Source organism: Lutzomyia longipalpis, chromosome 3 (genome assembly GCF_024334085.1).
Source record: "Lutzomyia longipalpis isolate SR_M1_2022 chromosome 3, ASM2433408v1".
NCBI lineage: Eukaryota > Metazoa > Arthropoda > Insecta > Diptera > Psychodidae > Lutzomyia > Lutzomyia longipalpis.
The window spans coordinates 7,503,738-7,520,532 of NC_074709.1; the positions used below are offsets into that span (position 1 = coordinate 7,503,738).

At 38.1% G+C, this 16,795-nt stretch overlaps 3 protein-coding genes across 6 annotated transcripts; 2 read left to right on the top strand and 1 right to left on the bottom strand.

Moving 5' to 3' along the window:
* The first annotated feature begins 7 nt into the window (after positions 1–7).
* On the top strand, positions 8–8,737 carry LOC129791770 (protein melted). 4 transcript variants are annotated; one of them, XM_055830162.1, is made up of 10 exons: positions 575–912; positions 1,017–1,141; positions 1,240–1,403; positions 3,220–3,465; positions 3,532–4,080; positions 5,455–5,986; positions 6,055–6,734; positions 7,445–7,580; positions 7,650–8,212; positions 8,306–8,737. In XM_055830162.1, exons 3-10 carry the CDS (start codon positions 1,299–1,301, stop codon positions 8,561–8,563), a joined length of 3,069 nt encoding a protein of 1,022 aa, XP_055686137.1. In that variant the 5' UTR covers positions 575–912; positions 1,017–1,141; positions 1,240–1,298; the 3' UTR covers positions 8,564–8,737. The 4 variants fall into 4 exon arrangements, with proteins under 4 accessions (XP_055686135.1, XP_055686137.1, XP_055686138.1 ...); XM_055830160.1 differs by lacking the exons at positions 575–912; positions 1,017–1,141 and adding an exon at positions 8–210; XM_055830163.1 differs by having other exon boundaries at positions 575–1,172.
* Positions 8,738–10,845: 2,108 nt separating this feature from the next.
* On the top strand, positions 10,846–12,830 carry LOC129791773 (uncharacterized). Its single transcript, XM_055830196.1, has one exon. The coding sequence runs from the start codon at positions 10,955–10,957 to the stop codon at positions 12,209–12,211; it is 1,257 nt and encodes a 418-aa protein (XP_055686171.1). The 5' UTR covers positions 10,846–10,954; the 3' UTR covers positions 12,212–12,830.
* On the bottom strand, positions 12,760–16,732 carry LOC129791774 (NSFL1 cofactor p47). The gene is made up of 4 exons (XM_055830197.1): positions 16,529–16,732; positions 16,291–16,451; positions 15,556–16,206; positions 12,760–13,227 (listed from the first exon to the last, which is right to left on the bottom strand). The coding sequence occupies exons 1-4, from the start codon at positions 16,628–16,630 to the stop codon at positions 12,960–12,962; spliced, it is 1,182 nt and encodes a 393-aa protein (XP_055686172.1). The 5' UTR covers positions 16,631–16,732; the 3' UTR covers positions 12,760–12,959.
* Positions 16,733–16,795: the final 63 nt, after the last annotated feature.

Below are 16,795 nucleotides of genomic sequence, written 5' to 3' on the forward strand. Positions count from 1 at the left end.
ACCGCCTTCGTGTGAGCAACCCAGTCTAACCCGTGACAATCGTCAGCTCTTGTTGCCGTGTGTGTTGTCGCAGAGCTTTGGATTTTCTCTCAATTTCCGCATGAAAGACTCTGTTTTTCCACTATGAAGGTATATAGTTTGTAAGATAGGTATGTGCTTTAGCAAATTTGTGGGTGTTTGTGCGGAAAATTCGCGAAAAAGTGGTGAAATGTGAGTAAAAATGGAATTTTTATTTAAAGTTTTACCTGATCCCACCTGTCATCTACCATAAATTCTCTCTATGTATACCCCATTCATGATCGCACACACTAATGCAGCATTATGCTACATATGTTTGTCCCATTCATACATACGCACACTACCACGGGGTCACTACACTTTACTGTTATTTTACTTCGCGAGATCTTTTGCGCAAAGTGCAAGAATTCGATTGGAAATTAATAGAAAAGTTGCGCCTCTGTGATCAAATCGCACCACAGAGATTGCATACAAATATATATTTTATATATAGTCATAGAATTATATACAATAAATATGTGTATGTGCTTCTGAGAGGGAGAAGAAGAAACACCAGTCTTGGTTTTGCCTCCGGTACTTGCAAACGCACAAGACCACTTCGTGATTCACAGAGTTGAAGATGTTTCCAATGGAATTGGTGTGAAAAGAAGAAGTTTTCCTTTAACGAAAATCTCTTTAATTTTTTTTTGAATGTGAAGAAAAAGCTGCATTTTGCCCCAGAGGAAAATCGTGAAAAGTGCTTCAATTTTCTTCTATTGCTTTTCTTGTGTGTGGCTGACATTTTTCATACCACGATTGAGTTGGAGAAAGGCACAAGAAGTACAGTTAGATATGCAGAAAGAACATGAATTCAGTTGGTAACACCTCTGTACATAAAAGTTGTGCTATATAGTTGTAAGTTTTTTTGTGATCAATGGAGGCGTGAAGAAATTTTCCTTCACGAGGAAAAAAGTTTAAAAAAAAAGAACAATTAAAAAATCTTAAAATTTTGTGATTAGAAGCAACACAATCTTGCCCAACATTCACACAAAATCCATCCAAGGAGGAACTTTCCAGACACTGAAGATATTAAATAACGTGCTCACCCGTGCTGTATATTAACTGAATCATATCATTTCTCAATGTTTGTATCACACACAAGTTTTTTTTTCGGGGTGATGGATCATAAAATAATCATGAGGAGAGTGCTTGTAAATCTTAATTTTTATTTTTTGTTTCTAGGAAATTTAAGAGAAAAGATATGAAGCGTTGAGAATATTTTAGCTGATTCAGCAGCAAAAATGCACGAGCTCTTTGCAAAAGTTCTTACAAAGAGGGATCTCTCGAGAGCCGGTGATCTCTTCTCCGTGGCAGACGTTGACATTGTCAATGATCTCACCGATGTGGTAAGACAGATAAATTACCTTTATTTAGTTTATTTAACAACTATACCGTTCTTTTACAAACATTTTACACTCAACGTTAAGAAAATGAAAAAGCTGTTAAGGAAAAATCAAGGGGTGTTTATCGGACGAATATTTTGGTTATTATTGCGGATCATTCGAATATTTACAAAGATCTGTATATTTTAATTCCCCAATAAACATTGCCTGTTAAAAGCCGACTAATAATATGAAATCGAAAAGAAAACTTATCCCTTTTTTGGGTTGAATTTACTACTTTTTTTAGGCTTCAATTTAATATCTTTTAAAAGGTTTTTGAGATTGAAGACACTGTCTTTTTAGAGTTGAAAATCAAATAATACCTTTAGCACCTTTAGGTTTGAATTTACAACATTTTTTTAGGGCTAAAAAAATGTTTATGCTTAAATTTAGTCTTATTTAGGCTTGATTTTATCATGTTTCGGGTTGAATTTACTATTTGGTTTGAATGTAGTCCTTTTGAGCTTTAAATTAAATATTTTTTAGGCTTCTGCCTCTCAATCTGAGCCATTTTGAGTCTAAAAACCAATATTTTGATTTCTTCATCAAATCATTTGAATATTATCGTATATTCGCAAATATTTTCGAAAATCCGAATAATTTCATTCAGATAAACACCCCTTGGGAAAAATTTAAAATCGAGCTTCTTTTTTTTTCAAACAAGAGACTTGGCGGCTTTTTTATTTTTAATTTTCTACGGGAAAAAATATTGATTTTGAATAATATTTAAGGTGAAAAATAATAAAACTTCACCAAGGGTGAATAGGATCAAGGAGTGGAGTAGAACTACCTTTTCGAGACAAAATTAGAGAAATAAAATTATGATTCGCAGAGAAATATTCTGTTCGCATTTTTTTTATTATGTTAGATCTTTTAAAATAATTTTGTAAAATTTTGAAATTAATTTCTATTTTTCATTAAGAAAAACTTCTGATACTGAGCGATTTTTTTAAATTAAATTCTTTCCACAAAAACACTATTTAAGTTTATAACAGCTTAAGCACTTAAGATAATAGTTAGAATGAGGGTTAGAATGATTTTTAAAGGGTTAAGTGGTTTTTAATTTGCAGAATATTTTGATTTTTTTTTGGCGAATCATTCGAATATTCGGCAAATAATCTGAATACGTCCAAAGATCGGAATATAATTCTATTTTAACCCTTTAAGGTTTTTTGGGTCATACGCTGACCCAAACGTGAAACATTTTATTTTTTCAATTATTTATTAATGTAATTGTTTTTTCATGTTACAAATGCATCAAATTCGCGCATAAGGGGTCAAAGAAGACGTTCTGAGTGAGAAAAGTCCTCTAAAAAAATTCATAGAATAAAAATCGCGATAAAAGAGCGCATGTTTCAATGTTTTATGTTTCACGTTGGACGTTAAAGGGTTAAATCAGATATATCACAAAAAACATCGTTCAAAAAACATTTATGAAACATTAGCGTGAATGTTTCATGTATTTGTATTTTTGAGCCAATCTTATGACACGAACTTTTGTGTCTAAACTCTTTTATTGAAATGATTTAGTGATCATTGAAAATCAGAAAAAAAATCCGACGAAACAAGAGCCTTCAAAAAGAAAAGCACAACTACTTTGCCCCACAGCGACGTTTCAATTAATTTAACAAAGAGCAATAATTTATGTAAATTTTTGTTTAATCATTATAAAGAGAAAAGATTACGTTTTAAAGAATTTTTTATTCCAATTTTCTAACGTCAAAACCCCCCCCAAAAAAAAAAGAAAAACGAATTGAATTGAATTTCAATTTAATTTCAGCTGACGCAGATCGAGCTAATCATCTCCCAGGCGGATTATTTGCAAAATAAAAATGATCAATCGGTGATGGAAATTTGTGTGACACGCGTAACATCGTGCATACGTGAGACGAAGACTGTGGAAAGACACTGCCCTGCCTTGGTTAGCCTTCTGGATTCATGCCTCAAGCAGAATTTGCAACCACTGTCCGGCGAAGATCCGCCTCATGCTAAAATATCGGCCGATTTAATATCCAGCATATTCCTCGTGAGTTAATGGTTCAACATTTATTTATTTATTTTATGTTAATTTTTGTATAAATTTGCTACATAGAATTACAACAAAAAGACCGTTATGGAGATGGCTCTGCCGGTGGCTGTGAAATTCCTGCAGAAAGGCAATCGGGAATTGGCAAAGAATCTTGCAAGCTACCTCTCATTGGCCGCCATTGAGTATGCCTACTTGCTGAGCCCCCATGTGCAATCGATTCTGGACAGCGTTCTCGCGGGGAACTACGGGTTGTGTCAGATATTGCCGCAAATTTACGAAGTTGCCCCACATTCACTGGATCAGCATACTTTAGTACTCATCTCCCTGCTCAATCGCTGCGACACGCAGGAGAAATTGGCACTCCTTCAACTATTTGCATTGATTGCCAAAAATAATTCGTCCGCACTGGAAGACCACATTCCGCATTTGTGTGAATCTCTACAGGAGACCACCACTGTTTCCGCCACACTCAATGTCTTGCTGAAGCTAGCCGAGGAGGTGCCGTCTCGCATTTATGAGCATTTCGATAAGATCAAAATAGCTGCTGAAAAGAATCCACAGACTGTGGCAATCGCCTCCCAAGTCTTGGCGACATCAGGAAAAATCAGTCGGGTGAGTTTTTCACATTCTCTGCTCAGTTTTCCTCTCGTTTTTCCGTTACAAAACATTTTGAAAAATACCGTAAAATGGGGTGAATATGAATCAGCAATCTCGGAAAATCTTTGATCGTAAATTTTGACCACAATATGTTTTTAAATTTTGAAATCATACCCCCGAAAGGAACATTAGACCATTAGAGCTAGTTAGAGAATATTAGAACTTTTTTCAAAAAAATTTTTCTAATATTTTTTAATATTTAAAAAACGCTAAATTGGTTGACCCATAAAACTTTACTTATTCTGAAATGTACAAAAGTCTTAAAAATATAATTCTACTGCAATTCAACGCTCTTTTTATTCTAGGGATTAGTAAAAACATTTTTTATAAAAAAAATATTTTTTCTATTTTTAGTGTTTTTTGGATTTCATGTTACTTAATTTAAAAATTTGGGGTTAATAGGATCACTAATTTGCACACTTTAATGCGTTTTTAAATTGATTATTTGACTTTGCTAAAAAAAAATGAGATAAGATGAGATGTAGAACCAAGAAGAACGTTGAATCTAAAGCAAATTAGATCCTTTAACACTTAAGAACCGATGGAACGTTTTCGACCCATAGCTCGTATTTGAAAACGCCTAATTTTTATTTATTCAGATAGAAATAAGTCAGAACTATGTTTTAATACTCACTGAACATTTTATGATCATAAAAAGACACCACTAAGGACACACAAGATCAGTAAGGACGAAAAACCGGAATAACGTGAAAAGAAATTTCAGAAAATTCCTTTGGGCTTAAATAAGACATTTTTGGCCAAAAATTTCAACTTTTAAATTTTCAGTTTTTCGTCCTTCTTGATCCTGTGAATTCTTGGCGATGTCTTTTTGTGATCTTAAAATGTTCAGTGACCATTAAGACATATTTCTGATATATTTCTAGCTGAATAAATAATTAACTTGCCAAAATTAGGCATTTTCGAAAACGAGCTTCTAGATAAAAACGTTTTATCGGTCCTTAACCGGTTAAGTGTCATCAATTTACTCAAGGCCTGGTTAAACTAGTTAAAAATACATTAAAATTAACTAAAAATGATTTTTCCTACAATAATTAGTGATTTTCTAGGCAGAAATTTCAAATAAAATAGGTGATCCCATTCACCCCAAGGTTGGGGTGAATAGAATCAGGACAATTTTGTTTTAAATTAACGAAAAATTGCAACATAGAGTGAAAAAGTAAACTAGTATCCTTAAAGTAGAAAGGAATACCCATAATTTCGTTTTTATTTCACAGGTCTAGCTCAAATAGTTCTTTAGTTACAGCCTCTCAAACTCAAAAACTGATTCTATTCACCCCATTTTACGGTAACGGAAATTTTGCATTTTAGTCTCGAGCGCAGTTTGCACTTGATTTTGTCCTGCAACACCTACCCCATGCTGATCGTACATCACAAACAATCCTCCTTCGGGAAGCAACAATGCTCTGCTCAACATACCCCATACTCTTCACTGACAAAGTACTCGCGTGCGTGCGCCAGAAGAACAACACATCATCGCAACAATCCTCAATCTCAACATCACCCACAACATCATCCTCCCCACCACCAATTTCGGGCAATCAAATATCCGGTGGGGTGACTATTGTTAAGCTCAACATGGCCCCCATTCACGCGACTGTCTCAACAGCCACAGCAACAGCAACTACAGGAAATTCCGTAACAACCACTGTGATTAATTCAACATCCAATGGTACAGCCACTGTGCACGTCCCTCCGCAACCTGAGAAAACCTCACATGTTGTTACAATCCCAACAACAACAACAGCAGCAGCAGCAGCAGCAGCAGCAGCAGCAACTTTAGCATCACAGCCCAGCAGCACGGCAACAAATGGAACTGCTGTTGTATCACCACCGCATACTGGTAAGCATCAGAACCTTTCAAACTTATTCCATTTGAATGATTCTTTATAGAAAAACAAATCATTTCAGGCTACACACGTCGTGCGAAATTGGGAGACTCCCGCAGCACAGGACGCCTCCATTCAACTGGGAATACCCATCGCAGTATGACGCGCCTCAATATAGCCGGTGGTTCCGTGGGAGGGCTCCATAAGAGCATGACGCGCCTCAGTTCATCCCAGCAAATAAATCAGCAACAAAATAACACCTCAAACCCCAACAATGTCAACACAAACAGCCACTCGAGCGGTAGCGTGTCCCAAATCAACGGTGTCAGTGCCACAGCTCCCAACTACGTCACCCCCGTGCCGCCACTCAGTAGCAATGTGATCATCACGGGGCACAACAAATGGGGCATTCCGTCGACGAAAATCACCTCTGGCGGCGTCACGGTGACCACGAGCCCCCCGCGGGGTGTTCGACCCCATTCTCAGGGGTTGAGCACCCTCCTAGGGTCAAGTGGGGGCTTGGGATCCATCACGAGTCAAAGCAACAGCGTCTCAGTTCAGCACGCCTCACCAGCTCCATCGTCCGCGGGTGCTAGCTCATCATTCCAGCAATCAGTGATGACACTCCCAATCAACTCCGTCTCCTCCAATGCCATGGGGGGCAATCAGGTGTCCGTATCGGGACCCGTAACAGTTACATCGCGTCGCAATGATAACACAAGCATCACACTCCTCAATGCCAATCATCACTCAACCAACCAGGTGAGTTAATTAAATTTATTTGTAGTTTAAACTGATTCCAACGACGTAAATTTGATAAAATCACCCAAAAAACTTCTGAAAATGAGCTTTTGACAATTTTCCGTGGAATATTTTGTACCTGAGGAAGGAGATAAAAATCCTCGAAAAGCTCGAAGAATCTTCATTATTCAGTGTTTGACTACAACTTAAATGAATTAAATAATTCTTAAGTGTTTTAATCTTTTTAACACATTTAAATTGTTAACGCTGTAAATGCCAGCCTTTGTAATAGTTAGGGGTCTGAATTTGTTGTTTTTTTTTAAATTTTTTTTTAAACATTTCTTTCGAAATCACTGTGAGCCTTTATCAGGTACCAAAAAATAATTTCCCAAATTTTTGTTTTCTTAACCCTTTAAGGTTTTTTGGGTCATACGCTGACCCAAACGTGAAACATTTTATTTTTTCAATTATTTATTAATGTAATTGTTTTTTCATGTTACAAATGCATCAAATTCACGCATAAGGGGTCAAAGAAGACGTTCTGAGTGAGAAAAGTCCTCTAAAAAAATTCATAGAATAAAAATCGCGATAAAAGAGCGCATGTTTCAATGTTTTTTATGTTTCACGTTAAACGTTCATAGCAATAAAATCTAAAAAAATTCTAAAAATCTAAACGTTAAAGGGTTAAAAAAATATATCAAAAAATTATATTTTCTTAAATTTTTTCACAGAGAATGAGTGTCTTTGAACCATGCCCAGAACGAGATACAATCCAACATTTTTCCGAGAAGCATTTCGACAAGATCAAAGTGTTTATTGAGAGTGTGGAGCAGCGCTTGCCACCAGCTGCAAAATGCACCATTGAAGGTAAATCATTACCTCAAGAAGAAAAAAAAAAAGATAAGAAATTAACAAGAAATCTCCTTCAAATTTCAGAGCGTCGTTCAAAGAAATTTGCAAAGCTACACTTTGCCTGTCAAGCTCGAGGTCCGCACTGTCTCTATTCCAAGACATTCTTCACAATGCGTACACGAAATCCCAAAACGTGGATCCACCTGATGTTTCTTGATCAGCAATCACGCGCCCAGACAGCCCTCAGCAGCCGTGATCCAGCTGTGAGTAGCCTCAGGCATTGCTGGGACATTCTCAAGTGTGAGAATAAATCCTTCGTGACACTGGCAACGAGTGCCTTCCCGTCCACAAAGGACACGGATGCCCTTGTGAATGAATTGAGGAATTCGGGATTTTTCGATGTATTCGAATTGGGGCCAGTTAATGGAAATTCCACAAATGGTCGAACAAGTTCGGAGGATTTGCAACTCCAATGGGGCTGTTTCCTCTGCAATCATCCCGAAAAGGCAATGGGATTCCTCCAGGGTAACACCCAGCCCGTAATTGAGGGTCAATTGAAGGAGAAAAAGGGCAAATGGCGACTCTTTAGACGCTGGAGAACGCGATATTTTACCCTATCTGGAGCTCATCTATCCTGCAAGGGTTCTGTAAGTCGTCTCAATCAACAGAAATTTAACCGAGAAAGCTTCAAATGCCCTAACGAATTTTTTTTTAACAAATAAATTTCACCTTTTTTGCAGAGTGGCGGAGAGAGTATTGATATCAATCAAATACGTTCCTTAAAGGTATCCCGAGGTGCTAGAAATATTCCCAAAGCCTTTGAAATCTTCACGGGAGATCAAACGTTGATTCTAAAACCGAAGGACGGAAAGAATGCCGAAGAATGGGTCCAGTGCCTGAGTATTGTTGTTGCCACATCTCAGGCACGAGATCAACCCTCGAATAAGACAAATAGTCTACCTGCGAGGAGCATAGGAAACAGCCGGACAGCCTTCTAAGAAAACGAAGAATTGCTTCCCAAACAGCAAAGTTATTGTAAAACTTATTATGCGATTGGCTATTCTCTTATCAAAGTGCTTCCAATTATTATTATTAAAAAAAAATATATACTTTATACTGTTAACTTAATCAATGTATTAATATTTTTTTATTAATATATAAAATATTTTGAAGATTTCTGTGTTTTTTAGGGAAACCGGGGAGAATTGAGTCAATTTCAGAAATCAATGATCTATGGAATTTCCAGAGGATACAAAAAGGATTCTTGATTCATCATTAACACTTGAGGGAAAAAAATTGTAACTTCAAATTTTCCCTCAATTTTTCCTCAAAAAGAAAGCGTTTTTTCCGAATTTTCTCATGAAGAACTTGATGATAGACTTAATACTATTAACACTTAGAGGATTTATGTGGCCGTTTCGAGTTTTTAAATCGTCATAGATTGAAATCTATGAAAATATCACGTCTATATGTAGGGAATTTCAATCACTTTAAGTTAGGTGAAAGAAAATCCGGAAAATATTTTTCTTTTTAAAGATAATTAAGGTCAAAGTCGAAATTATATGCGGAGGATGAAAATGGTCACTATAGCCATTCAAATTTCTCATACATTTTTGACGGCTTTTTGAGGTTATGTTTCCCCGTATTTTTCAAATCAGGATCTATTGTTAACTAATCCACGATGAAAGTCATTAGTTTGAGCTCATTTTTATGCCGGAAATGATCAGATAGTCACTCAGAGAACTGAAGGAAGTGATTATTCATGCGAATTAAGAAAATTAGCAAAATTGTAGCAAACATGTTGATTTGAATAGGCAATTTTGTATTGATTCTACGCAACTTTTTTTCATTATCATTTTTTGATCAATTATTTAGAAATTAAGTGCAATAATACTTGAAATAGATATATTTGGATATTTTCATTCTACTGGATTTTCTTCACTGATTACAAAGGATGTTTTTTCCGCGCGCATTTGGTGCATCTTATTTGGTGGAACCTTCTAGAAGCGCGTCCACAAAACGGCAATTGTTTTCAACTTGCACACACAGCAGTGATTCGTCAACTTTCACACACACACACACACATACACGCGTGCTGTTCCAGCTGATGAAACGGTTTGGTCAAGGGGTAGACAAAGCCCATTTTTACCCGAACACAGCAAATAATGGCGGACGGTTTGCAGAAAAATTAAAGGAAGAAAATGACGTCATTTTATTTCCAAAAAGTGCATCGAAATTTTTAAAATCACTTAGTGCATTAATCTTCGTGAGACACCCCTCAAAAGCTATCAATCGATAGAATATTAAATTATCTATCCAGTGGTTGTGGATTTTTTCAGATTGAAGCATTTTCCTGGGTGTCTTAGCGAGTGAGCAGTGAATTCCTATGGAAATAGAGTCTTTGTCTACCCCCTGGGTTTGGTGTTGCGTTGGGGGGGCTGATTGCTCGCTCATCTTTCTACGCCGGCTCAGTTGGATATTGGACGTTTTCAGCGATTAAGTGTTTTTGAGCTCTTGAGAATTTTCTGTTCCAAGAATTATGTTGTTGTGTAGTTTAAAATTAATTTATTTAATTTTAATGATGTGTAGATTGTTATGGAGACTTTCCCCTCCCTTTTTGACGAAAAATGTGATAACTGCAGAGTGAGTTAAATTAGTTTTTTGTAATTTTCTGTGAGAATTTTCCTTTGTGAAGAAAAGCCACCTAATGTCCAACTTAATGTATTTTCCCTAGAGCCTGAAGATGGAAATAAACATTTCCGAAACGTCGCTGAATGCAAACAATTGCATTTTTAATCATCCCCCGCTGACCGAATTCCGAACAATTTTCCTAATACTTGAAATAGATTAAGAATTAATAAAACTTTCAATCCCTGTTCAATAAGCAGATCTACATTTAACAAAACATTTAATATTTGGCCTTTTTATTATGTTGGACACGGTGATCATTTTGATTCTCCGCATAGGTAAAAAGTGTTCGGTCTTCTAAGTGTTAAAAAAAACAAATTTGCAGCATTTGGCAGTTTTGTCTTCCAAGTAGGGTCGATCTCGTACCCCTCATGGCGGACGAAAGGTTAACATTATGATTAAAATTTCAATTATCCGTATTACCTTAATTTTACAATTTATTTTTGTTGGTTTTGTAATTTTAAATTATTTATTTTAATTTTATTTCCTTTTTGTTAATTTTTTGCTGAATAATTTAAATTTTTTAACGTACAAAATGCGATGATTTTGTCAAGTTAAACAAAAACTTCAGGTTAGTTTGATATAATTTTATTTATTGGTGTGAGTGTGCAAAAAATGTAAACAGAAATAGAAAAATTGTTGATTTTTGCTTTAAAAAAAAAAAGTATTTTCGGGAAATCGGTGAGAATTCCGCGTGAAAAATGCGTAAATACCAGCAATTGGCCTTGGTGATCATCTCCCTGATCAGTGTGGCTGTGCTCATCATGTACAGGAATGAGAATAGCAAACTTCGGTACATCCTGGAGGTTGTCAACTTCTTCGGGCGGAGCGATGCCGCTGCCTTGGTGCGAATTGAGAACAGCACAGCCTTCTCCCACCTCACTGCGGACTTTTCCACCCCACTGCCCATGTGGACGCGTCTTGGGAGTGAATTCCACGCATATGCTGCATTCTGGCACAAGAACACCTTCACAGCCGGCGGGGAAGTTGTGACGATTGTTGTTGGTCTGCGGCAGGCAATTGTCAACTTCCGGTGTCAGCTGCAGTTCCCTGGACGCATCACCCTGCTCACGGGGAAGTTTGAATTCACACGCGAAGAGCAGAAGGATGCTGATGGAGATTTCCTTGCCTACCGCTTCCTGTGCAAAGTTACCCGAGACTTTGGGACCCCAGAGAACGTTGCCTTCATCAATGCCACAAGCAAGACTGAGCATTTTCTTCCCATCCGCAGTGCCCGGAATACCACATTGACCCACAAATCATCCCTCGTTGCGTGCGTGGATATGGTTTCATCCACCCTTGGCGGCTCTGCCGGGAAATCCCTTCACATCCCCGACGTGGACATCCTGCAGTACTTTATTCACCATCAAATTGTGGGAATTGATGAATTCATCGTGTACGACAGGTACCACATAACAAATCACATCCAGGAACTTCTCTATCGGCATGGCATTAAAATCTCCATCCTCCCCTACAACTTCCCCTTCACCGAAGCCACGGAGGCACAGAATCGCCCCTTCCTGGAGATGGATTGCCTCCTCCGGGCACGCAATGAAGCAAAATATGCCTTCCTGACCACAATCACGGAATACTTCTACCCAGAAATAAGTCTCAAGCGCTCAAAGATCCTCTTCAAGACACTTTCTGCCTCCACGGATGTCTTCCGCTTCGACGTCACCACAAAGACCGTCTGCACGGAGGATGGTGTCCGGATCTTGGCTGAGAATCACCTATACGACCCAAATGCAAAAACCCAGCATCCCTTCCTCATCTACCGCATTGATCAACGTGCTCTGGACAATCCCCGGATGCAGGATTTGGATCCACATGTAGCCATTGTGCATCGTTACACACAATGCCAAAGCAAAAACAATCTCATTGACTGGCGGACAACGCTCAAAAGTGATCACTACAGCTACGTAATGAAGATCACGGAGGAACTGAAGAAGGTCCTGTGAACATCCCATTTGGCAGCAATTTGAAGTTTTTGCACTTTTTGAAATAAAATTGTTTTCCCGGAACAAAGCTTCCCGGAAAGTGCCAAAAGTAGCTGGAAGTTGCATAGTCATCCGTCCCATTGCATCAGGAAGTTTCTAAGGAATCTTAGGAACCTTTTCTTCAACACCCGGCTGATTCTTGATGTCATTTGGGTGTCAAAATCTGTCAATAAAAATGATTTGCGCAAAAATCAAAGGAAACTCCCAAAATTAACAGATTTTGACCTCTAACTGATAACAAGCTTCACCCGGGTGATGAAAAGAAAGCTCCAAAGATCCTTTAGAAGCTTCCTGATGCAATAGGAAGGACGACTGCGCAAGTTCCACCAACTTACAGCACTTTCCGGGAAGCTCATCCAACCGGTCCAGGAGTACAAACTTCAAGTTGCTCCATTTGGCTGGCTTTTGTAAAGCAATTCAACGTCGCATATTTAAGCCTTTTAGCATTATAGACTCACCATTTACGGCATTTAGGGCGTTAATTAGTAATTTAAAAAGAAAAACGACAATTAGAGCGAATTTTTCTCCTCATCTTGTATATTATACCTCACTCTCTGAATTATAATTAATTACAACAATATTTTATTGTGTTGTGATCGCAATATGTATGACAAATTTATTCTCCCTTCCCTCCTCCCTCCAACAACATCGAAACTTCCGGGAAAATGTGACGAGAGAGATTGATACGAAAAAAAAAGAAGGAAAATCTTCACTTGAGACGTTGAAGAATTGCCGCACTGAGGAGTCCAGCTGCTTCAATTGTTGCCGATGCATCGCTCAGCTCCTTGCTGGGGAATGTCGTGAGCAGTGCAAATGCCTGATGGGCATACTGAGGCCTAGCCGTGATAATGTAGCGCCGAATGTCTCCCACCGTGTTGGTGTGATTGAATCTTGTTGCAAGGCGTGTGCCATCAGCAAGGCGCACCTGGATCATCGTTGTTGGCTGACTGGCGTCAACATTCAGTTCTTCTGATGCACTATTTTGTTGTTTTTTTTTTAATTGACAAGAAAGGATATTTCTTAATTTTATTTAAAGTTTTTCTTTGAAAAAGGGATCTTTCATTTGTTTTTGAAAGGAAATAAAAGGAAAGTTTGATCAAATGATAAAAATTCAACATAAAACGTTAAAAAAAAGAAACGTCAGCCATTACAAAGGAAATGTCAAATGTTAAAAAAGAAGTGTCATTCACTAGAAAAGAATCGTTAAACGTTTTTTAAGGAGCGTCAATCGTTTAAAGAATAAGAATCAGTCATTACAAAGGAAACGTCTAATTTTACAAAAAAAAACTTCTAACGCTAAAAAAATAATACGTCAAAATTCAGAAAAAAACATCGAACCCTAGAAATGTCAGTTTAGAAATGTCAATTTCCAAAGAAACGTCAAAAGGTGAAAAATACTTATGCATTTTTTTTAGAAAAGAATGTCAAAGATAGAAAAGAAACGTCAATTGTTTAGAAAAAAAAATCTTCTAACGTTGAAAAAATACGTCAAAATTCAGAAAAAAAACATCGAACCCAGAAATGCCAATTTCAAAAGAAACGTCAATCATTTAGACAAATATATTCAAGCTTTACCAAAGAACCATCAAAAATTAGAAAAGGAGCCATTAGAAAAGAATTGACAATTCATTGTAGAATAAACGTCAAACATTTTCAAAGAAATGTCACTTGAAAAAATTGTCAAATGTTTAAATAAAACGTCAATCATTAAAAAATCAACGTCAGTCATTAAAAAATCAACATCAGTAATTAAAAAATCAACGAAAGTCATTGCAATAAAAAACTTTTCCAGAAGAATTCAGAAAAGAAAAACATTCAAAAATGTTAGCATTTCAAAATAAACGTCAAACAATGGAAAAAAATGTCAAAAGGCGGAAAAGAACTGTCAAACATTAGTAAATAAATCAATCGTTAGAAGACAAAAAAAGCGTAAACCGTTAGAAAAAAAGCCAAATTCTCCAATGAAAAGGATCTTTTCCTATTTTTTTAGGAAATTGAAAACAAAAAGGGATTCGGACAAGGGATTTTCTCTTAAAGATTCCTCTTGGATGGACAAAAGGATAAAAGATCAAGGAGATCAAGAAAAAAATGTACTGGTAAGCTGACCAAGCTTACGGGAGCTGTGTTTCTTTCAGTGTACCAATTTTGTGAGAGCAAACTAGAACGCGAATTAATTTAAATACGCGCAAAGTCGGGAAAAGTTGAAAAGTCATACCCTTAGAAATCTTTAGAAGGCCATATCTCGAGAACGGATCCATAGATTTTCGAGTTTGAGCTATCGTTGGAAAGGTCTTAACCTCAACTATAATATATAAAAATATGAAGTAAATCGATAATGGCATTTTCGAAATATTCGAGTTCGAAATTTTCGAAAATATTGATCTTGACTTTACCGCCTCTCGCGGTCATTTCTCGAAGTTGCAATGTTCTAGACATTTGTAGGGTTTCTCGAAACCTTTCATTTGCGCTTGAGTTGATCAAGATCGGACATGTAGAACCCGAGATATGACATGCCAACTTTGGAAGGCTATATCTCGAGAACGGCGACATAGATTTTCTTCATTTTTGGCATGAAGCTAGATAATATGGTCAGCTACAACATATCAAAAAATGATGCAAATCGATAATGGCGTTTTCGAGATATTCATCGAAAACTCATCGAAAATTTTGTTTTTGATTTTTGGCCCCCTAGCGGTCACTTTTGAAACTTCGTATGTTCTAGAGAGTTGTAGGGTTTGTTGAGAGCTTTCATTTGAGCCCGGGTTGATCAAAATCGGTCAAGCCGTTTTCGAGTTATGGTCGATTTTCGATGAAAAATTGTGGCGGCCATATTGACTAAACGGCTTGACCGATTTTCGAAAATGAGGTATCGTTGGAAAGCTCTTGATGGCCCATACAACATATCAAAATTTCAGCCCTCTAGCTATAATAGGGGCTGAGATATTGCAAAAACAAAATTTTGAGGTTATTCAAAATGGCGGACGGAGGGGTGGGGGGGGGTGGATTTGACCTCATAATCGGATGTCTTCCGGTCGATATTTAAACTTTGCCGTTTACCGCAAGTCTCTATCTATCACCGTTCTCTTGCAATTTAAGTTTATAATCCGGACGGACGGACGCACGGCCGGACGGCCGGACGGCCGGAAAAAATCTTATTTTTGGCGCATACGTTTTTTGGAATGTGGGGACCCTAATTCGTGCTCATCCCAAGTTTGAGCCCGATCTGACGACTTTCGATTTTGCTCGGTACACAAAAGCTGTGTCTGAAAGAAACACAGCTAAAACATTGATAGAAGACTACTCACCGTCTTTCACACTCTTCCTGCGAAGCCTCATTGGACGGTCCACTCGTGGAGGTGGCAGAATCCATTTGGAGGGCCGTAGTTTCAGCCATACTCGGTGCTGGACTCCCCAGGGTGTGTCCTTGTCCACTGAAGACCGATACGCGCTTCTTTGGTTTCTTAAATTCCTCATGCCTGTGATCCTCGAGATTCACGTGCACCGTTGTCCCACCGAGTTTCTTCAGTTCATTCGGTATCTCACCCCGTGTCATGCTGCTCATGAATTCCTTATTCGCCGGATCCTCGTACAGGCGCAAATCGCCATCATTGATGGAGAATCCTTCGCGCCAGAGCTTCAGGACGAGTGGTTCGATATTCTGTGGACGATTGGGACGTCCCGATGGGAGTGCTGTGTGATCATCATTTGTCATTCCCAGCCGATACCCTGTTCCGGAGAACATTTCCGGAGCACTTGAATGCGATGCTTGGGGATCAACGACCTCAGCTCCGCTCTCTTGGGCAGATCGGAATACCTCCGATACGTAATCTCTGATTGGATTTCTCTTGGGTGGCCCCAAAACTTGCTGCCCCGAGCGATCTGATCCGCCAGCGTAGAAAGCCTGCCCTTGCTCATCATCTTCATCCGATGAGGACATTGCCCGCAAAGTCATTATGCTGCAAAGGAAAAGCATAAGCATCAGTACTTCTTTTTTTCACCTAAAAAGAATCTTTTTGCTGCTTCCGGAAGGGAAAACTCACTTTGATGATGATTTGAACTTCTTGTCTTTCTTCTGATTGGAGTCCGGTTGTTGCGTTGATGCCCCACCAGCTGCTTCATTTTCATCATCACTATCCGGAATCACTTCCACGGGATCCCCATCATTGTCATGATCCCCCTCGTAGTAGCTCGTGAGTGCAATCTGCCCGGGAAAGACAGGGAAATGCATAAAAGTGCACAATCACAGTTTGATCTAACCTCAAAATGCAAAGAAATTACCTGAAGCGTCCAATTGGCGGCCTCCAAGTGGAATCGTGCCTGTTCTTCCGAAACTCCCGTTACATCCTTAAACTGCGATATCAATTCCTCCTGATCAGACATTTTATTTCACTCGAAAATCCCTAAAAATTCCAAGCAAAACCTCAAAAATTCCTTTCAGACAACGACACTCTGAAGTTTGCTGCGATTCCAAGGAAAAATCTCGTCTTCGTGGAGTTTTCGGCTAAGATCGGTTTCGCGCTTCAAAAGAAAAACGATTTTCGCCAA